Source organism: Halichoerus grypus, unplaced genomic scaffold, assembly GCF_964656455.1.
Source record: "Halichoerus grypus unplaced genomic scaffold, mHalGry1.hap1.1 HAP1_SCAFFOLD_138, whole genome shotgun sequence".
Lineage (NCBI taxonomy): Eukaryota > Metazoa > Chordata > Mammalia > Carnivora > Phocidae > Halichoerus > Halichoerus grypus.
Window position 1 is genome coordinate 38769 of NW_027555065.1, and position 22739 is coordinate 61507.

The 22739-nt window shown below is 41.4% G+C and overlaps 1 protein-coding gene across 1 annotated transcript in view; it reads right to left on the reverse strand.

Moving 5' to 3' along the window:
* The window catches only part of LOC144380738 (vacuolar protein sorting-associated protein 41 homolog), a 43554-nt gene that overhangs the window by 16396 nt on the left and 4419 nt on the right, over positions 1 to 22739 (reverse strand). The window contains exon 2 of the mRNA XM_078065558.1: positions 18019 to 18057. Within this exon, the coding sequence (XP_077921684.1) occupies positions 18019 to 18057 (39 nt within the window). The remainder of the gene's footprint in view (positions 1 to 18018; positions 18058 to 22739) is intronic.

The following is a 22739-nucleotide window of genomic DNA, read 5'->3' on the forward strand; positions in this document are numbered from 1 at the left end:
AGAACATTCAGAAAGGTGAAAAGTAAGAATGCAACAGTAAACCAGAAAACGGAATCATTAATAAGTCCAAGGGCTAGCACTTTTTAAAGACAATAGAATAAGAGCGCCTGGGTGGCTCAGTTGGTTAAGCGACTGCCTTCGTCTCAGGTCATGATCTTGGAGTCCAGGATTGAGTCCCGCATCAGGCTCTCTGCTCAGTGGGGAGTCTGCTTCTCCCTCTGACCCTCCCCTCCTCATGTTCTCTCTCTCTCAAATAAATAAATAAATAAATAAATCTAAAGACAATAGAATGAGATAACCACAGAATACACTGAGAAAATAAAAGTCATCCCAGTACTACCCATCTCCTGCAGAAGGGCATCTGGCCTAGACTGTTTTCGCATGTTCTATTAAAAACCCTCAAACAGAAAGTCCCTAAGCTATTTAAACTGCCCTATAATAGGGAAATAATAAAAATTTCCCAATTCATTTTGAAAAGATGGTAGGGGCACCTGGGTGGCTCTGCCAGTTAAGAGGCTGACTCTTCACTTCCCCTCAAGTCATGAGATTGAGCCCCACACTGGGCTCTGTGCTCAGTGGAGAGTCTGCTTGAGGAGTCTCCCTCTCTCTCTGTCTCTGCCCCTCCTCCCGCTTGCATACACATGCCTCAAATAAATAAAATCTTTAAAAAAAAAAAAAAAAAAAAGGTAGCATAACCCTGACACCAAAACTCCCAAACATCATAGGGGGAAAAAAAAAACAGTTGAGTCATCTCATGTCAGTACTTAAATGTAAAAATTCTAAATAGAATATAATAAATTAAACCCCAGCATGTATTAATAGAAAACTTTTAAGATCAAATATTATAAAAATGCAAAAAATGGTTATTAAGAAATCTGATTTCATCATTTAATAGGCCAAAGAAGAAAAACAATAGAACCACAATGACAGATACTGAAATAGCATTTATAAAGTTCAACCCTCATTTCCGAATCTTTAAAAGAAAAAAAAAAAGTTTCAGTAAATAAAAAGGTTTCTTTCTTGAAAAGCTGAGAATGAATATTTGAATCAAAAGCCAACATGACACTTAACAATGAAGAGAAACAAGAGGAAACTCATAGGTGTCTATTATCACTTTATTTTTCACAACTGATTTATAAGTTTTAGTCAAGGTAAAAGACAAGACAATGGAAAACAATGTACCCATTGTTGATGGTCTTAATTAAAGATGATATGACTATAGGAAAAGAACAAAACTCTTAAGGCTTGTGATGATTAATAATTTTGTGTCAACCTGACTGGGCATAGAATGCCCAGATATTTGTCAGTCATTACTCTAGGTGTTTCTATGAGGGTGTTTTTGGAAGAGATTAACATTTAAATTGGTAGACTGATTAAAGCAGATTGTCCCGCCCAATATGGGTGGGCCTCATCCAATCAGTTGAAGGCCTGAATAGAACTGACCCTGGGCAGCTTTTTTTCCAGTATTCAAATCTGAACTGAAACACAGGCTCTTTCTTGGTGTCGAGCCTGTGAAACCACTGGCTCTCCTGGGTCTCCAGCTTGCTGACTCACCCTGCAGATTTGGGGACTTGTCAGCTCCATAATCACATGAGCCAATTCCTTATAATAAAGCTCTTTCTCAGATCCCACTGACCTCTCGGATTTTCTCTCTCTCAGAGCCTGCTGGTTCTGTTTCTCTACAGAACGCTGACTGATACACAACAGAGCTCCTGCCAAGACAGAGAGCTTGTGTGGGCTGCTGGCCTCTTCCCCCAAATCAGCCCTGAAGACAGTATAAAAGGAAAGAGCAATTCCAGAACTTAACAGCCCCAAGTGAGAGACTCTGGAAGCAACTAGAATCATCCGGAAGGGGGAGCTGTTTAGACATAGCACTCACCTCTCCCCAAAGTTGCCTCTGAGGTTTTGCTACCCCCATTCACTAGAGAAATGGGCAGCAACACCTCCGCCCCTGCCCGGGTGAGTATGACCAGCTACACTCACTCTTCGTCTTCTATCCTCCCCCTACCCAAGTGGAGATTAACTCCTCCCAGCGCTGCTCCCTCCAGCCAATCTGCCTCAAGGACACTTTACAAGGACTCAGAACACTCATAGCACAAATTCCACACTGAAACATATTTTTCGGAAGCAGTCACAGAGAAAAAAATCTAGAGGAGGCTGTAAGAGATATGAAAAATAGGAAATAATGAGAAATGAGAACAATCTTGGTAAAGTTCACTGTCATTTAAAAAAAAAGAAAATTATCCAAATCTAATTACCTCTTTGTTTTATAGTACTTCAAAAAATGAAGATACATTATTTTTGATTTTGCCACATCGTTAAGAAAATGTTTTCAAACACATCCAAGTGTGAATACTGTTATTAGGAAACAAAGGGGTAAATGGAAGCCGGCAAACACCTAAAGTAGCTTAACCCTAGAAGCTGGAGGAGGGTCAGTAAAGGATCTCCAGACTCAGAAGGCACTTTAATACCAAAAAAATGAAGCAAGCCACTCCCTACCATTTACACAGGGTAACGTACTGAGAGGAGCAGGGGGGCGGGCAGAAAAACGATCCAGGGCACTATACTGCTATTCTCTGCCCCTATTCTCCACCACATACTCTCCACCAAGCCTGGACCTCAAACCACAGTTTTTATGGAGTGAGGGGCACGGTGGTGAGATCACAGGGTAGTTACCTAAAGTGACACCACCCGTGCACCAGAGGGTCCCTACTAGTTATCCAGAGTGGCGCCACCCGTGCACCAGAGGGTCCCTACTAGATATCCAGAGTGGCGCCACCCGTGCACCAGAGGGTCCCTACTAGTTATCCAGAGTGGCGCCACCCGTGCACCAGAGGGTCCCTACTAGTTATCCAGAGTGGCGCCACCCGTGCACCAGAGGGTCCGCACTAGTTATCCAGAGTGGCGCCACCCGTGCACCAGAGGGACCCTACTAGTTATCCAGAGTGGCGCCACCCGTACACCAGAGGGTCCGCACTAGTTATCCAGAGTGGCGCCACCCGTGCACCAGAGGGTCCGCACTAGTTATCCAGAGTGGCGCCACCCGTGCACCAGAGGGTCCGCACTAGTTATCCAGAGTGGCGCCACCCGTGCACCAGAGGGTCCGCACTAGTTATCCAGAGTGGCGCCACCCGTGCACCAGAGGGTCCGCACTAGTTATCCAGAGTGGCGCCACCCGTGCACCAGAGGGTCCCTACTAGATATCCAGAGTGGCGCCACCCGTGCACCAGAGGGACCCTACTAGTTATCCAGAGTGGCGCCACCCGTGCACCAGAGGGTCCCTACTAGTTATCCAGAGTGGCGCCACCCGTGCACCAGAGGGTCCGCACTAGTTATCCAGAGTGGCGCCACCCGTACACCAGAGGGTCCGCACTAGTTATCCAGAGTGGCGCCACCCGTGCACCAGAGGGTCCGCACTAGTTATCCAGAGTGGCGCCACCCGTGCACCAGAGGGTCCCTACTAGTTATCCAGAGTGGCGCCACCCGTGCACCAGAGGGTCCCTACTAGATATCCAGAGTGGCGCCACCCGTGCACCAGAGGGTCCCTACTAGTTCTCTAGAGTGGCGCCACCCGTGCACCAGAGGGTCCCTACTAGTTATCCAGAGTGGCGCCACCCGTGCACCAGAGGGTCCCTACTAGATATCCAGAGTGGCGCCACCCGTGCACCAGAGGGTCCCTACTAGTTCTCTAGAGTGGCGCCACCCGTACACCAGAGGGTCCGTTAGCAGTTTCATTACAACAGTTTTCTGCGCTGAATGAAAAGTGCTAAGGGAATAAGATCATCCAAGCACATTATTTACTGTATTTGTTTCCTATGGCTGCTGTAACAAATTATCACACTCAGTGGCTTGGAACAACAGAAATTTGGTGTCTTACAGTCCAGTACAGATACCACTGGGCAAAAATCAAGACGCCAGAAGGGCTGCATTCCTCTGGAGGCTCTAGGGGAGAATCTGTTTCCTCATCTTTTCCAGCTTCTAGAGGCCACCTGCATTCCCTGGCTATGGGCCCCCTCCTTCCTGTACCCGCAAAACCAGCAAAGGTGGGTCAAGATCTTCCCACATCACATCACTCTGGCCTCCTTTACCTCTCTCATTCACTTGTGGAGACTCTTGTGACTACAGTGGTCCTACCTGGATCATCCAGAACACTCTCCCTATTTTATAGTTGGTTGATTAGCAACCCTAATTCCATCAGCAACCTTAATTTCTCTTGCCATGTAATATAACATATTCACAGGTTCCAGGGAATGGGACACAGACATCTTTGGGGATCATTACTCTGCTTACCATTATTCTGCTTGGTAAAACAGTTCTCAGCTTGAGTCAGGAGGTCCTCGATATCTGTTTTTGACAAAGAGACCTCTCAAAGTCCTGGTTTCACCATCCCCAAAATAAGAACAGAATGCCAGTTTCATATAAATGTTGTAAGGATTCGTGAAATCAATTCATTTATTTATTCACAAGCGGCTCTGCTAGTGAGACCCCACGGATAGGGGCCCAGCCCTCATGAAAGTACCCGGCACCGAAGTAGATTAAAAATAACAAAACAGCAGCAGCAGCATGCTTAATGAATGCCTTCTCATGACATGACAAGGGCTAAATACACATTATCTCCCTAACAGCCACTCAACAAATATGTCCCTTATAAGCATTCTAGATATCACCATTTTGAGACACGCAGTATAAGAAGTTCTGAGAGCACCAAAGACATTCTGCCAACCCAATCTCTCTCGAGCCCATTCCAGTCGGGCCCCACACCACCCCCACAGCCATGAGCCACCACAGCTGCTCCTATATCGATGGCCAATGGCCTCACCTTTGCAGATTCAAGGGTCAGTCCCTAGAGGTCCTTTTCTTACTCCTCTCCATGGCATTTGGCACAGTTGGCCACGCCCTTCTTCCTGAGATGCATTCCTCCCTCAGCTTCTCGGACACCACTCTCATTTGGCTTTCTTCCTATATCACTGGCTACTCCTTCTCAGTGCCCTTTGCTATTTCCCTTCATCTCTCAGATCTCAAAAATGCTCTAGTACCCCTCAGGTCCAGGTATCAGGCTTCTCATTTATCTGACCTCAGGCCCTAAATGATCTCATCCAGTTTCATTGTTTTAAACACCATCTAAATGCTGACTCAAAAATTCTTATCTCATGGGGCACCTGGGTGGCTCAGTTAGGTGTCTGCCTTTAGCTCAGGTCATGATCCCAGGGTCCCGGGATGGAGTCCAGCATCGGGCTCCCCCTGCTTCTCCCTCTCCCTCTGCCCCTCCCCACTGCTCATGCACACTTGCTCTCTAACAAAATCTTAAAAAAAAAACAAAACCTTTTCTTTTTTTTAAGATTTTATTTATTTTGAGAGAGAGAGCGTGCAAGTAGGGGGTGGGGCAGGCAGAGGGGGAGAGAAAATCTCAAGCAGACTCCACACTGAGTGCAGAGCCCAACATGGGGCTCGATCTCATGACCCTGAGATCATGACCTGAGCTGAAATCAAGAGCTGGACACTCAACCAACTGAGCCACCCAGGCGCACCCACCCCCCACCAAAAATTCTTATCTCCAGCCCATGCACTAGTCTTCTTTATCCAACTACATACTTGACATTTCCACTTGGATGCCTAATTGACATATCCAACTTACAATAGCCAAAATGGAACTTCTGATTTATCCTACCACCAACACCTTACCCTGAGCAGCAAAACCAGTGCTAGCCAGAGTCTTGTCCTATCTCAGTTCACAACTCCACCCTTAATTCCTCTCTTTCATTTACACCCCCATGTCCTAGTCAAGAAATCTATTGGCTCTATTTCAAAAACTACCCTAAATCCTTCATCACCTCCAACTGGAGCTCTGCCAAAGCCTCCTAATTGGTCTTGCTGCTTCCTACTTGCTGTCTCCAAGACTTTATTCAAACAGCATCCAGAGCGCTCTCACTAAAACCACAGCCTCCAATGGCTTCCCATTTTACTCCAAGTAAAAACCAAGTCCATAAATTGATTTACAGGCTCTGTGTTCTGGCCACTCACTACTTCATTTCCTAACACTCAGCCCCACTCGCATCCTCAAAGACGTCCAGCAACCCTACTTGAAGGTATTGTGTTTGCTCTTCCTTTTACCCACAAGACCTTTCTCCCATATATTTACTCAAATGTCATCTTATGAGAGGCTCTCCCTGACCACGAGGATGAAACGGCACCTCAGCCTGCTCCAGAGTCCCTTAATCCAATGTTATTTTTATCTACATTTATTACCACCAAATATGTAAGTTTTTGTTTACTCCTTCATCAAAGACTGGTATAGCCCAGCACCCAGAAGATAAAAGTACTCAATAAATATTTGCCGAATAAATAAAATGATCAATCAGTCCATCTTGGACTAAAATAATTTCTCTCCTAGGTAGTGAAATTATAAATTCTGTTCAAAGATATGTCATACCAGAGTCCTGTTCATCTTTTCGATCTCTAACAAATGGCAGAAGTACAGGTTCACAAATTTGCATCCAGAAAGTTTCTACTAAGTTTCCAAACATATAATTTTTATAATATATGCTTCAAAGAGAATGTTTATCCATGCCTGGGTGATGCAATAATCAGCAAAACCTGTTAATATTAATAGCTCATTAAATGAAAGAGCAAATTTTTGATCCAAAGGCTATTTGAAAGGATATATTATAACCCCATGCTCCATTTTTCTCAGCAATCAATCTCATAACAAGGTACATTACCATTTTAGTTACTAGTTGCTCTAAATTTATTAAAATTAATACATGTAAAAAATCAATTTAAGTTTCAATAAATGATTCACAATGTTCTACCCACCAGAAAAGATAAATAAATAATTTTTGTGTGATGCATTTTTCTGATTAAAAAAAAGCTATCTCCTGATTTCTCACAATGACTGGTTTTCATTTTAACAAAATTGAAAAAGAACAATCCTGGTGGCTGATGCATCCAGAAGTTGCATTTTAATATTCATTTCTCATTTAACATAAATTGCATGTAGGTTTATTTTAAATAGGTTGAGCTACTTGTCCATCCACTTATTAAAATTAATATAGCTAACATATTCAAGGCATTCTGATCATGATATCTGCGAGAAGTGAGCCAGATGTGAACGGGCATCTCTTTAGGAGGCACATTTATTAATAATGGTAGCAAAAAGAAAAAGAGCAATGACACTAATTAACTGCTATTACATGCCAGGCCCAGGCCCAGGCTCAGGCCCAGGGTACGGTGATTTACATGCGATCTTCACTTCAAAGGAACATACTACTGGCAGACTGAGCTTTAGTTTAGCTACTGAGTTGCGTTTGCTGGAACGCTCACCTGGTACAGAACACACTCACTACTTCTCTGTTTCATTACGTGCTCTTCTCTTTCCTCGCCACTCCCTCCTTAGCCTGATGGTTTCCCTTGTTATTTCTCTCTTTGCTGTGCAAGTTTCATCTTGAAATGCTAGGCTAACAATCTGATGCTTCTACTGCAAAGCTCTTTGTGTGGCACACTAAACTCTTTGAAGAAAAGGTGGAATATACTTTAGAACCTATTCAAAGTAAGCCAGGTTTAAGAAAATACATCTCTCCACAAAGCAGAGCTGCTTCAGATTCCAGCTCCATGGCCAAAGTACGCCACAGCATATTGTTTCTGGTCCATTGACAGGAAAGACCCTATGGAAAATGATGACATTTCTGTAATGTTGATGCCACAACTTCTTCTCTCTGCACCACTGATTACACTCAGAAATAAGTCTGTGTTGTGTTAAGCTGTTACAATTTTGGAACTGTTACTGTGGCATAGCCGACCTCTCCTGCCTACTATAGTACCTGATAGGATTGTGGTTCATCTTAAATGAAATAAACCATGCAAGGCACTCAGCACAACACAGGGCACATAGTAAATGGACCTGGAAAAATTAAACTGATGCTTCTTCATGATTTAAATACTGTCTTCATTAAAATGTGTATTATATGAAATGAATCAGATGTTAGAATTATCTGGCAAGGATTTTAAAGCAGCCATCATAAAAGTGCTTCAATAAGCAATAATAAATTCTCTTGAAACAAATGAAATAATAGGCTATCTCAGCAAAGAAATAGAAGTTAAAAAAAAAAAAAACACAACAAAAACCGGAAACTTTAGAACTGGCAAATAAAATAACCAAAAGAAATAACTTAGTGGATGGGCTCAACAGTACAGTGGATATGAGAGAGAACATAAACAATGAACTTGAGAACAGATCCATAGAATTTACCCAACCTGAACTAGACAGAAAACTGACTGAATACATGAACAGAGTCTCAGGGACCTGTGGAACAATAACAAAAGAGCTAACATTCAAATTACTCAAGTCCCAGAAGGAGAAGAGAGAGTGGAACTGAAAAAGTATTCAAAGAAATAATGGCTGAAAACTTTCCAAAGTTGGTGAAGGACACAATCCTACAGATTGAAGAAGCTGAGCAAACTCCAGTTAAGATAAATCAAAGAAATCCACACCAAGAGACATCATAATCATAACTGAACTTCTGGAAACTAAGGCAAAAAAAAAAAAAAAAAGTCTTGAAAGCAGCCAGGGAAACAGGACACATTATTTACGGGGAAGCATCAAGGACAACACATCTGTCATTTGAAATGACAGAGGCCAGAAGAAAATGGCAGAACATTTCTCAAGTTCTGAAAGAAAAGAACTGTCAGCCACAAAAGCTGTATTTGGTGAAAATATCCCTCAAAAATGAATGGGAAATAAAGACATTCTCAGATAAAAAACACAAGAGAATTTGTGGCTTGCACACTGACCCCTAAAGATCAAAGAAGTTTTCCAAGTAGAAAGCAGCAAAAGATAGAAGATAACAGAAGGCTTAGAACATTAAAATGAACAAAGGAATGGGTGAAAATAAGGGTAAATATAGTAAATTATGAGTTTTTAAGATAATATTTGATAGTTGAAGCAAAAAGTTTAATACCAACTCTGCTATGGTGTTAAATAAATGTAAATATTAAGACAACTGTGCTTAAAACGTGGGAACAAAAGAGGGACATAAATGAAAGTAAGGCTTTTATACTGGACCAGAAGTGGTAGGTGGTAAAATATCATGGATACCAGTAGACTGATATGTTACAGATGCGTATTTTAATACCTAGAGCAACATTAAGAAAATCATACAAAGTAATACACTTAAAAAAAAAAACTATGAATAAAGTTTTAAGATAGAACCTTAAAAAAAAGTTCAGTTAACTCACAGAAAGGGAAGAAATGAGAAACAAGAGAAATGAAAAGCAGAGGAAACAGCAAAAAGATGGGAGACTTAAGCCCTAACATGTCAATAATTACCTTAAATGTGAATGATCTAACCACACCAAATAAAAGACAAATTGGCAGAGTAGAAAAAGTCAATCTAAAATGTTACACACCTTATGGTTTGATTCATATAATGTGCTCAAAATGACAAAATTATGGAGAAGGAGAACAGATGGCAGAGCTGGGGGGTGGGGGGGAGGAGCTGGGGAGGGAGTGGCTGTGACCATAAAAGGGAACCTAGTGGTGAACAGTTCTGCACCTTGACTGCAGTCGCGGTCACGTTACTCTTCACATGAGACAAAAGTGCACAGAACGAACACATGTATGCACACATGCACAAATGAGTGCATGTAAAACCTGTGAAATCTGAGTCAGGTCTCTGGATTGTTATCAATATTGATTTCCTGATTGTGATGCTGCACCGGAGTGATGCAAGATGTTACCCTTTGGGAACTGGGTGAAGGGTATAGAGAATCTGTTATTTCTTACAAGTGCATGTGATTCTACACTTCTCTCAACATTTAAAACTTTAAAAAAAATATCTTAAGAAAAAATTGTCTACTAGAGTTAAAAACAATTTTTGCTTTATGTAAAATCTTGGCTGAAATAAAGAGAGCAAGAAATAAACCAAACCTTTTCCCTAACTCCCTCGTTTGAGTATGAGGTAAGGAAGGAAAGACATGCAGTCTCATTTTGAGTCCCACTGCTTTACAACCCAAAAGTTCTGCAACATTGAGACAAAAGACTACAAGAATATGTACAGAGATGGATGTGTTTTGTTAAAAAAAAATAATAATTGCATTGTTTTGCTAAGTATGTAAGTATTCATATTTGTAAAAACTTGCAAAATGAAGGCAGATGATAGTAAATAAAGTAAGAATCACATAACCCAGTGACACTATGGTCCTGCTGTTTTTTCTATGCTTACATGAGGACTTGGGAGGATGGAAAAAAATTATATTATACCCAAAATCAGGAATCAGTAAACTACAACCAGCCCATCTAGCCAGATGCCTGTTTTTATACAGCTTTCAAGCAGGTTTTTACATTTTTATATGGTTACGTACCTATATAATATCCTCAATACTGGCTCTCTGTCTGCAAAGCTTTAAATATTTACTGTGTAGACCTTCACAGCAACAGCTTGCCAGCCTCAGCTCTCAGGGACATTTCTGTAAAATGCTTTTATCAATTATAAAGATAATACAATTTCTTTCTGGACTTTTAGCTTGTTTCCAAATTTTTATATTATAAACAAAGTTGCAATGAACACTCTTGCAGCTAAATTCTGACACACAAAGATGGATGTACTTTTCGAAGGGGATATAACTTAGTAACTAACATTTATTTAATATTTTTATAAATGTTTATAATTATTTTCTAAATAAATAACATTCTTTTATGGCAAAACATAAGTTTATTATAATTATCACTGTTATCCATAAATTAGCAAGACAATTCTCTATTCTCTAGAGAAGGCAAAGTTCAAAAATTCTGAAATTGATATTTTCGTTGAACAAGCCACAATCTGAAACATCAGCCAAAATATCATTTTATACATAGGCAGGAGTTCCAAGGGAGAATTTTTTTTTTTTAATCTTGTCCAATTCTACAAAGGCACACAGAGGAAGAGTCTGGAATAAAATTAGAGAGGTCACAGGGAAGTCGGAGGCAGTGTAACCACACAGTAGAAGACCAGGCTCTGGAGTCCAACTGCAGGATTCTAATGCATTTACCAGCGGGTGACCCTGGCATTCACCTAAACACTCTAAGTCTGTTTCTTCACCTGTAAAATAGAAGCAATAATCACAGCCAAAACTTGGGCTAGTGAATATATCTAAGGTGCCAACTGCTGTTTCCTACACTAAATGTGTTTGTTTTTGTAATAATCTTCATTATCAAAATAGTCTGAACACTGCTCATTCCACTACACCACCTTTGCTCCAAAGAGAGCTCAGAAGCTCCTCTAAAGCAAGTAACTTGTAGGATTTTAAAAATAAAATCCCAGATATTAGTTTGATCGTTTGCTTTTCTTTAAAAACATATTTAATATGAAAGCATATTATTTGTTTCAGCCTGATCAAAACCATTATAAAAGGAGTCACCAATGGACTAGAAAAGTACCACTTCAAAGGAAAAAATTGAATATAGAGATAATCAACTTCAGGTTTAAAACGTCCTTTTCCTTTAACTGCCTAAGAGTGGAGTTTAGTCAATTTCTTACAACACAGCTGAGCCAGACGCTTTGGAATCCTCTTGACTCCCCTACCGAGTTCGTCTCACATACTATCCCACGGTTCCTCTTGACTGAACTTGCGAAGCATTTCCTCTTTGTTTTCTGCTCCTGCCTAGCCCAGACCCCTACATCCCTGTTATCTCTTTAGGCACTTGCACTAGAACTTCCTGCCATGAGTCTCTCCTTCCAGTTCATCTGTCACCAGCCCCTAGCCCCACCCCCAACAATCAAGGCTTTCGCTGGCTCCCCAATGTCCATCAGATCAAGTCCAAACTGCCTGGTTTGACACATTAGTAGCTCTACCACCTCACCCTAGCTTCCTTGTCCAGCCTCATGTCCCCACCTTCCTCCACATTCCAGCCACACCGAGCGCCTCCCAGCTGGTTGGCCAAACGTGCATGCACTTTCTTTTTTTTTTTTTATTATGTTATGTTAATCACCATACATTACATCATTAGTTTTTGATGTAGTGTTCCATGATTCATTGTTTGCGTATAACACCCAGTGCTCCATGCAGAATGTGCCCTCTTTAATACCCATCACCAGGCTAACCCATCCTCCCACCCCCCTCCCCTCTAGAACCCTCAGTTTGTTTTTCAGAGTCCATCGTCTCTCATGGTTCGTCTCCCCCTCCGATTTCCCCCCCTTCATTCTTCCCCTCCTGCTATCTTCTTCTTCTTCCTTTTTTTTTTTTAACATATATTGTATTATGTTTCAGAGGTACAGATCTGTGATTCAACAGTCTTGCACAATTCACAGTGCTCACCACAGTCCATACCCTCCCCAACGTCTCTCACCCAGCCACCCTATCCCTTCCACCCCACCCCCCACTCCAGCAACCCTCGGTTTGTTTCCTGAGATTAAGAATTCCTCATATCAGTGAGGTCATATGATACATGTCTTTCTCTGATTGACTTATTTCACTCAGCATAATACCCTCCAGTTCCATCCATGTCGTTGCAAATGGCAAGATTTCATTCTTTTTGATGGCTGCATAATATTCCATTGTATATATATACCACATCTTCTTTATCCATTCCTCTGTCGATGGACATCTTGGCTCTTTCCAGTTTGGCTATTGTGGACATTGCTGCTATAAACATCGGGGTGCACGTACCCCTTCGGATCCCTACGTTTGTATCTTTGGGGTAAATATCCAGTAGTGCAATTGCTGGATTGTATAGTAGCTCTATTTCCAACTACATGCATGCACTTTCATCACTCAGTCTCTTCCCAAAGACTCGCCCAGCCTCTGCCTAGATTCATCTTCCATATTTAACTCTTGACAACTCCAAACGAAGCCGTTCCTGACTAATCAGCCACTCCTCTGGGCTCCTGCAGCACTCTGCCACCACCCATACCATAGCAATCGTCCCCAAGCGCTGAAAGCAGCTTAGAGCTTCAAGATGGGAATGAAGTTCTTTTGAACACATACTTCTGTGTTACGCTTTTCAAGAGTAAAACACCATTTAAGAAACAGTCTGGCTTGTCATATCAAGGCGGAATACACAGTGGATTATATATTAGAAACAAAAAATAGTAGAGGCAAGGAACACTTTAGTTATCCTACAAAATTTGCCACAACTCATTTAGTATTAACATGAAGGCAAGACCCTTAACTATGTTACCTATTAAATAACATACTTACTCTCTTGGTTGTTAATACAGTTTTGAATTTCTACTTTTTAAAAAACTTTTATTTATTGAACCAGAGAGAGAGAGATAGTGAGAGAGAGCACAAGCAGGGGGAGCGGCAGGCCAGCAGAGGGAAAGGAGAAGCAGGCTCCCTGCTTAGATCCCAGGACCCTGGGATCATGACCTGAGCCAAAGGCAGCTGCTCAACCGACTGAGCCACCCAGGCACCCCTGAATTTCTACTTTAACTGCAAAGTCAACTTAAAATTCTCAAAAGTTTTATGTGCTGACATATACACCACTGTCGATTACATTAATTATACTACACCCGGCAATTTCATTTTGTTTGGTTACAGGTTTCAAGAATAATGAAGAAAACACAGACAATTTTGAGCAGTTAATATTCCTTTCTTGAACACACAAAATGAGAAGTTGGAAGAAAACATAAGGGAAAAACTTCAATGACACTGGACGTGGCAATGATTTCTTGGATATGACACCAAGATACAGGGAGAAAAGCAAAAATAAACTCTACTACATCAAAATTTTAAAACTTCTATGCATCAAAGAATACACTCAACAGTGAAAAGGCAACCTATGGAATGGGAGGAATTATTCAAATATTGCAAACTGTATAACTGAATAGGGATATATAGAGACATAGATATATTCTTTATATATTACATTATTTATATTCTTTATATATAGTTAAATCACAACTCTATAGATCTGTATCTATATGTCAATCGTCTATCCTATTCACAAGTTGTCGAGTTACACATAAATACAATAGGTATATCTCTATCTTTATCTATCCATCCATCCATCCATCTTTATCTGATAAGGACTAACATCCAGAATATATAAAGAACTCCTCAACTCAAAAACAAAAAACAAAACAACATGATTTAAAAATGGGCAAAGGGGGCGCCTGGGTGGCTCGGTCGTTAAGCGTCTGCCTTCGGTTCAGGTCATGATCCCACGGTCCTGGGATCCCTGCTCGACGGGAAGCCTGCTTCTCCCTCTTCCATTCCCCCTGCTTGTGTTCCCTCTCTCACTGTCTTTCTGTCAAATAAATAAATAAAATCTTAAAAAAAAAAAAAAGGGCAAAGGAATAGACATTTCTTCAAAGAAAATATGCAAATGGCCGACAAGCTTATGAAGAGATGTTTGATATCACATAAACACTAGGAAAATGAATGAAAACCACAATATCACCTCACACCTGTCAGGAAGGTTACTATAAAAACAAACAGAAAAAGAGAAAAAACAAGTGTTGGCACAGACGTGGAGAAATGAGAACCCCTGTTCATTCCTGCTGGGAACATAAAGTGGTGCAGTCTCTATGGAAAATGGTATAGCGGTTCCTCAAGAAATTAAAAATAGAATTACCATGTGATCCAGCAATTCCACTTTTGGGTACATATCCAAAAGAATTAAAAACAGTTGTCTCAAAGAGATATTTTTTAATATAAAAGTCAAAAGGTAAATGCAACTCAAGTGTCGTATCCATCAGTGGATGAACAGGTAAAATGTGGTATGGACATACTGTGGAATATTATTCAGCCTTAAAGAAGAAGGAAATTCTCTGACACATGCAACAAAATAGATGAACCTTGAGGGCATGCTGCTTAATGAAATAAGCCAGTTCCAAAAAGACCAATACTGCAAGATTCCACTAATATGAGGTATCTAGAGCAGTCAAATTCAGACACAGAAAGTAGAAGGGTGGCTGCCAGGGGGTGGTGGGGGGGGGGGGAAGAATGGGGAGCTGTAATTTGATGGGCACAGAGTTCAGTTTTGTAAGATGAACAAGTTCTGGAGGTAGGCTGCTCAGCTATGCGAATGTACTTAACAATACTAAACTGTACACTTAAAAATGGTAAGACAGCAAGTTTTTTAAAGATTTTATTTATTTATTTAGAGAGCTCGAGCGGTGGGGAGATGGAGAGAGAGAATTTCAAGCAGACTTCACACTGAGCGTGAGCCCAACACAGGGCCTGATCCATGACTGAAATCAAGAGTCGGACGCTTACCTGACTGAGCCACTCAGGTGCCCCAAGATGGCAAATTCTATGTTATATGTATTTTACCACAATTAAAAAATTTTTAATTAAAAATGAATTTAAAAATTTTAAAAAGAAGAATTTCAGAATAACCTAACGCTAGGGTCTTCCCAGTATAAAAGCCCAGTCTAAAAGAAATGCATATTTCATAAGGGAGCAGATAAATCATTACAACTGTTGTTTGCAGAAATGGAAACTATCTGAGCACTTGAATAAAGAGGCAGAAGTACATGAAGGAAATGCCTGCCCTATAAAAGCCGAATTAACAGTGCAAAACCTACTGGGGTGATAGAGGAAGAAGAGAAAAGGTAAAATAAAGATTCTTTGGCAACAGAACAATGTCTCACAATCTCGATCCTGGATCTGGAAAGTGATTCAAACTGAGACACCAGGACAAACAGCTCCAAAGATTAGATTATAAATCAACTCACTATACTTAAAAGCCCAAACTTGGCCTATCACCAGCCTGACTCCTTTGTTAGCCCATGAACCGACTAGAAGCTGTACTATCTGGGACAGTAGCTGCTCTGGGTCCGAGTCTCGGGGAGTCTCTCCAAGCCTCGCAGCTGAAGCTGCAAAAGAAGCACCAGCACTACTTCTAAAATACAGGCTGAGGACCACTAGCTTTCATGGAGGGTTTCCCACGAGATGCTTCGCAAACAGCAATCTTACCTAACCCTAACCACAACCGCACACAGGAACCACATGAGGGAACTGAGGAACACAGGAGCTGGGTGTTATGCCCACGGCCACACAGCAGGTATAAAGTATAGCTGAGATATGAAGACCCGCCTCCACAGTCCCTCAGTCCCAGCCGACGCAGAAGACACCAGAGCCAGGAGGCAAAATGATGGGAAGAGCCCAGATCTGGGGGCTAGAGTTTGAACTCATTTCTCCCGTGAACCAGGTGTCTGATGTTGGACAGTCAGGTTACCTTTGGGGGTCTCAGTTCCTTTGATTTTAAAAGAACGATCTTTTCCTTTCATTTCTTTCCTGAGTGGTCAACTCTTACTTCCTCCCTTCCTAGTTTTTTGTCCACTTCTATTCTGAGTTTTAAAATTTCTGGTGGAAAGATAGTTTTTCCTATCTGCAAATGCTTGTTTAAAGACATTCAATTCATGATGGAGTGCTATGCTGCTGCTCGTTTTGGCTGAAAATGTTTGGTTCTCACTTGATTTTCTTACTATATTTTTTTGAATGGATGCTCCCTGCCATTCCAAGTCTCATATTGCCTGGACAGCTCCTACGAAGGGGATGAGGTATTTAAATGGTTTACTAGGTCTCTTAGTTACACGGGTAAATGAAGTGCATTTTCTTTAATAAGTGGTTTTGGATATGTATTTCCCCACTTATACTGAAGTTTACAGCACACCCTGTTTCCTGATTACGTTGGAGGCATGAGTTATGTGTCTTTTGTTTGCTCTCCTTATGGATCTGTTTAGTATCTGAAGGATGTGTGGAAAGATTTATTTAGGTGGCTGCCAACATCCTCCTCACCTCTGAAATGAAATTCTTGGACAGGATTCCAACACTGCAGAATTCTATACCAGTGATTCTGAGAATATGGTTAACCAGAAATCTCCAAAAATGAGAATGGTAAGCTAAACTGCTTTTCAGTATTTGATTAAACATCAACACGTATTACACCGTATCTATAAGCAAACTCTGCAGTGCCTTATCGGGAGCCCCAAAGAGAGGATCTGAGGTCCTCAGCAGTGCAAACATTAGGAACCATGCCTCTATGGCCAAACTGCAAATGCCTAACAGTGTAATATATAACATGTTCTCTAGATGAATATGCTTAAGCCTGTCTTTTCCCTGAAAAAGCAAACAAAATCCATATAATCACTATACGCAATATCAACCTAAATTTATAGACTATACTGGTTACGGTCACATTGGTGTGAATTTCCAGCAGGTTATCATAGATATTTTTTCATTCCTCTGAGCTAAATGAAATAATAAAAGGAAAAAATATGATTATCATTATTAGTCCATCCATAAAATTGTAAGTTCACTAATTTGTGTTAAACTTATATCTTATGCATACTCTTGAAAAGAAAATTTTTTTTAAAAAGCCCACCCTTATATATTACTTTATTCTCCTTAAAATATAATCTTTAGCACAACTTAGCTCCTTAATAGTTTTTCAGGTAGTTACTTTCCTTCTTATTTTATGAAATAAACTATAATTTCAATGATTTAGAAATTACACCAGTGAGCATGTCGTATTCATTAAAAGAATGAAGAAAGAATAAATATTGCAGAACCTACAGTGGTTGCATGTATGTATGTATGTATGTATTTATTTATTTAATGAAAGAGAGAAAGATCCCACGCAAAAGTGGTGGAGGGGGGAAGGGGCAGAGGGAGAGAGAAAATCTTAAGCAGGCTCCACACCCAGCGGGAAGCCCAACTTGGGCTTGAGATCATGACCTGAGCTGAAATCAAGAGTCAGATGCTTAACCGACTGAGCTACCCAGGGGCCCCTAAAATAATAGATTTTCTGTGTCAAGATTAGTCTGTAAAACTTTGCATCAAATTTCCCACTGCCAACACACTTCAGGTTAAATTACTATTCAAGATCAGGAGAAAGCATTCCTTTCCCTGTTCATTTAAGTCAATCCATTTAACATTTTTAAAGACAATTGTCACGTTCTTCCCCAAGGCTCAATCACCTATGGCCCTACTTTACGACCCCAGGCCCCAGCAATGTCACATTTAACAAGGCAGAACAAGGTCAAGATAACATGGTAAGCAATAAATCCTCAGGCTCCCAAACGACCACCTTACCTCAGACTCATCTGTAGATTCTTCGAGAGACTCGGTTTCCTACAAAGCACAGAGGGGGGAAAATGGTCAGAAGGATGACAAAAGAATAAGATAAGGGAAAAGAGTTACCACATCCCCACCACCAACATCCACCTGCCTTTTCTGGGAACTATTTTGCAACTACAGTTGAAAGGACCCCACACGGCGTGACTCTCATAGGCCTCCCACAACTTTCCACATCTGGCAGGATTGAGATGGTTACTCTGGGGCCACTAAGGCCCCCGGCTCCTGCTGACCTCCCTCGAGTGGTCAGCAGGTTAACGAATGGCCCCAGGAACTGTCATGTGAGTATACAGAAGGCTCTTTCCTTCGCTAAAAATGGAAATGGGTCTGGCAAAGTAGGCTTACTGATCTTGGAAGGGAAGAGGAAACTGCCATCTCAAATTATCTGTAAGCCAATTTTTATACTGAAAAGCCCTTGTGCTATTAATCACTGCGCTATTAATCTGGTGAAGTCAAAATGATTGTCTTGCTTAAACAGCTTTTTACAAAAGAATTCCCCTAGAGTGGTACCTAACAGACATTGTGCAAACAAGCTCTATAATTTACATTCCCTCTTTAAACCATTAACCGGAAGACAAATTCTGCCATTTAACACAGTTTCCCCCTTGCTAGACAATGAATCTTGCTGCTCTGGAGAAAACAAAGCAAAAAGGGAAAAATTGACTTGATCCTGCTAATCTCTCACCTGTCCACTGAAAGAGAGAATCTGCTGATGCCACGCATCCTCAAAGAGGTCAGCAAAATGAAGATTTACTTAACGTACTTATAGATATCAATAGCAATAAAAGGTTACAACTAATATGCTGACACTGAATGTAAGCATTTTACAACAATCCATGAGATAAAGAAAGAACAAAAAAATGGGGCAAGGACATTTTAGATGTAACTAATATTTTTCAAGAAAAAAAATAAACATTTTAAAGCAAGTTAGATGCATGTATTACTCGGTGCAAGTTGTATAGCAGGATAAACACAAATCTGGTGTTTGAAAACATTTTAATTTCATTCATGGAAAATTAGGAAGAACCTGGCAGGTGGCAGGCAGCCTGTGGAATGGCGTTGTGGACAATACAGTTCCTGCTCTGAAAGGCCATCTGTAAAATGGTGTGAATGTTACCTGTACTTAAGAATTTTATTGTTGTTGTATCATTACCCACGATGAACCCAAGAATCTGCTCTAAATCCCAACGCGGCCCATTTAGTTTGAATGTTCTTCTAAGTATCAGAAAATTCTTATTAATTTGGAGCTACACTCTCTCCACAGTAACTTTTGTTCTTAGCACCAATAAGACACATAAAAAATCCAATTCTTCTACTACCTGACAGTTCTCCACAGAGTTAATGACACGTATCATGCCTGCCCTTCTAAATTGTTTTTCCTCTGTGCTAACCATCCCCAGATCCTAGTTCTCGTCCACTTACCATCCTGATCCTTCTCTTGGACACACTCCATTTATTATTAACAGTCACTATTCTGACATCTTTACTGAACATCTATTACATATATCCCCACAATGCTAAATGCTTTGCACCTAGCATCTTAGAATTTCCTAATGACCCTTGAGGTAAGAACACCGAGGCTTAAAGGCTGAACCTAATGACTTCTGACACCCTTTCCGTCCCTGACTATTCCTGAATATTAAGTTACTAACATCAGCAAAACGAGGCTTGGATAACCATGCCAATGACCTGCACCTAGATTCCTATTCCCCAACTCAAGAACTCTAGAAGGACACTGGATTACTCTTTCCAGAAAAATTCCATTAAACCTAAGGACATTTTTTTTTCTTATCTGAAATCCATTCAAATAGGCACATGGGGGAAAAGGGCAAATGTCCCATTTATGTTCTTCTTTAAAACAAAAGCATAAGTCCCAACCCAGCAATTTCAACCAAAAACTCAAAATCAAATTATACTCTTGCTCTGTACCAAAAAGCATGCAGTGCCAGCATCTGACACCATGAGGCATGCAGCTCTCAGAAAACTGAGCCTTCGGGGAAAACCAGGCTGTCAGAGAAGCTTCCTGTGGCTGCTGGTATCAATGAGAATATTTACTCCAAGACACTCTCAAACTGACCCCCGGCACCAGCACAAATCTCCCAGACGTAGCTGTGGCCTCAAAAAAAAAAAAAAAAAAGAATCACACTTTTGTCCACAATCCTCCCAATGCAATGCATGAGTGCCTTCAGGAATCAGCCTGGCCTGCTATTTCTTAGCTTCAGCCACTCAGTAAGCCCCTCTGCTTAATGTTCTAGAGACTGAGGGGCAAACCAGAAGACAGGAAGTAAATGTCTCAGTGACAGATCCAAAAGCTAGGCTCAACAGTGAGGAAGGTTACAATTCAGAGTCAGTGGTTTTCAAACATTTTTTAACTTCACACTATCTTTTAAAGAACTTCAAATCCTGGGGGCGCCTGGGTGGCTCAGTTGGCTAAGCGACTGCCTTCGGCTTAGGTCATGATCCTGAAATCCCAGGATCGAGTCCCGTAACGGGCTCCCTGCTCAGCCGGGAGTCTGTTTCTCCCTCTGACCCTCCCCCATCTCGTGCTCTCTCTCTCTCTCATTCTCTCTCACAAAGAACTTCAAATCCTGAAAATATAAGTTACAAAACTGGGCTGTTCTCTAAGTGAAATAAACCGACACATATTGTAGATTCCACTGATATGAGACAGAAAATAGAATAGACTAGGGGCTGGGGAGGGGAGTGATGGGGGGTTAGTTGGACTTAAATGGACTTAATGCTACTGAATCATACACTTAACAATGGTTAAAGTGGTAAATATTATGTATATTTTACCACAATAAAAAAAAATGCGCTGTTCTGTTTGAAGCAAACATGATGAGCTAGAAGGCACAGAGTGATGTAAATGTGGAGCTGGACAAAATCTGGGCAACAGCTGAAAGCTAAACTCAACTTCTTTTGCAAACCAATCCCTTAAATTCAATCACATATCCAACAATCCCGGTGCCTTGACGTGTGACCACTTGAATCTATACACTGTTGTGGGGGGGGGGGCGGTGCGCAGAATTTGGGGGAGAAATGGAGGCTGGAACCCAAGGGAGGCCAGCCCGATGTCTGCAGGATGAAGAAACAGAGCAGAGACCAGGCCCCAGGAAATCAGCCTGGCTTGGGGATAGACCTGAAACACTCAACTCTGCAATGCCACCTTCTCTCCTTCCCAACAGAATGTGTGACACAGCTAAGCTTAATGAAAGACAGGGTGAGAGAGATCCCAATGTCGGACACAGGCAGAAATAAGAGGATATATTTATGTGACACAGATCTGATAACCCTATATCATCGAGACCTCTATTTCAAAAAGCTCAAAGAAGCTGTGGCCAGTTTGGGGCACTCAGGACTAGGCTGGTTGAGTAGGAAAGATGAAAGAGTACCTGGGGAGTGGACAAGAGTGGGCAGACTCAGGGTACCAACCCCGTTGAGCCCCCCAGGCTTAGCTACTGTACTCATTGTAGTCTGCAAAGGAAGGAAAACCTGGATGTCTGCTCAGGGTGGAAAAAGGGACCAGCTAGGTGACCTAGTGACCCAGTGCCAAATCTGACTTTTGCATCACAATCACATAAACTCAGTTTGGGGAATTGGCTAATACCCAGGCAAATGCTCCCATCTTCACAGATTCTGATGCAGTAAGTCTAAATTAGAGCTTAGAATCACAAGCATTTGGTAACAAAAACACTGAGGAAGGAACCAAGTTCCCAGAAGAAACAAAGGCAAGGGTGACTGAACAGCCAAGAATGGGGAGCTGCATGAAACACAGAACCCCAGACCTGAGGAGTGCTCCCTCCCTAAGGTGGTAACGTGGGTACTAGAGAGACCACAAATAATCAGCTGGTGACACTGGCCTTCAGCCAGCCAGCCTAGACAAAGAGGAGGGGAAAAACCCATAAGGCAATAAGTGCGTCCAGCTAATTGGTGAGTACAATTTAGTTTCATGATGGTAAAGAGTGGATCCTCTGAAAATTTCTCTGATCCTGTGTTTTTGCAAACTCTGGTTTAGGGCTTTGTTTCTTCTTTAGTTATTAGTGAAGTTGCTTTTAGAAGATCTTGATCAAACTGTAAAAAAAAAAAAAGAGAGAGAGAGAGAGCATACTGCATACTTGAGCAAAGCCCAAGTTTGGATAATAAACTGTTGTCCGACAGAAGACACTTTGAGTTGGCCACTTTAACATACTTCATCTCATTTCATACTCACAAGGGTTCTGGAGAGTAAATGCCCCAGCTTGCAGGCAAGAGAACTGAGGCAAATATTTGTTGGTCTGACTTTTATTTTACACACGGGGCACAATCACATGGGAGTATACGTGCTCATGAACGGCCATCTGATAATAAGTATGCTCTACGATAAGGATAACATTTCCCCAAATTCTAAAATGTGGAGGGAAAATCCAAAAAAGAAATGCTACTCTCTTAAGGAACAGGTGGTCTGACTGATCAAATATTTTAATAGACTAGGTTCCCTGATGGTTGGTTGGAAAGATGAACGGGTACCTGGGGGGATGGCAGAGTACAAAATGTAGGAAATGTAATCTATAATACATTTGAATTAGTAACTTTCAAAAGTTTCAAGGTAAGGGCACCTGGGGGGCTCAGTCGTTTAGTGTCTGCCTTCGGCTCAGGTCATGATCCCAGGGTCCTGGGATCGAGCCCCGCATCAGGCTCCC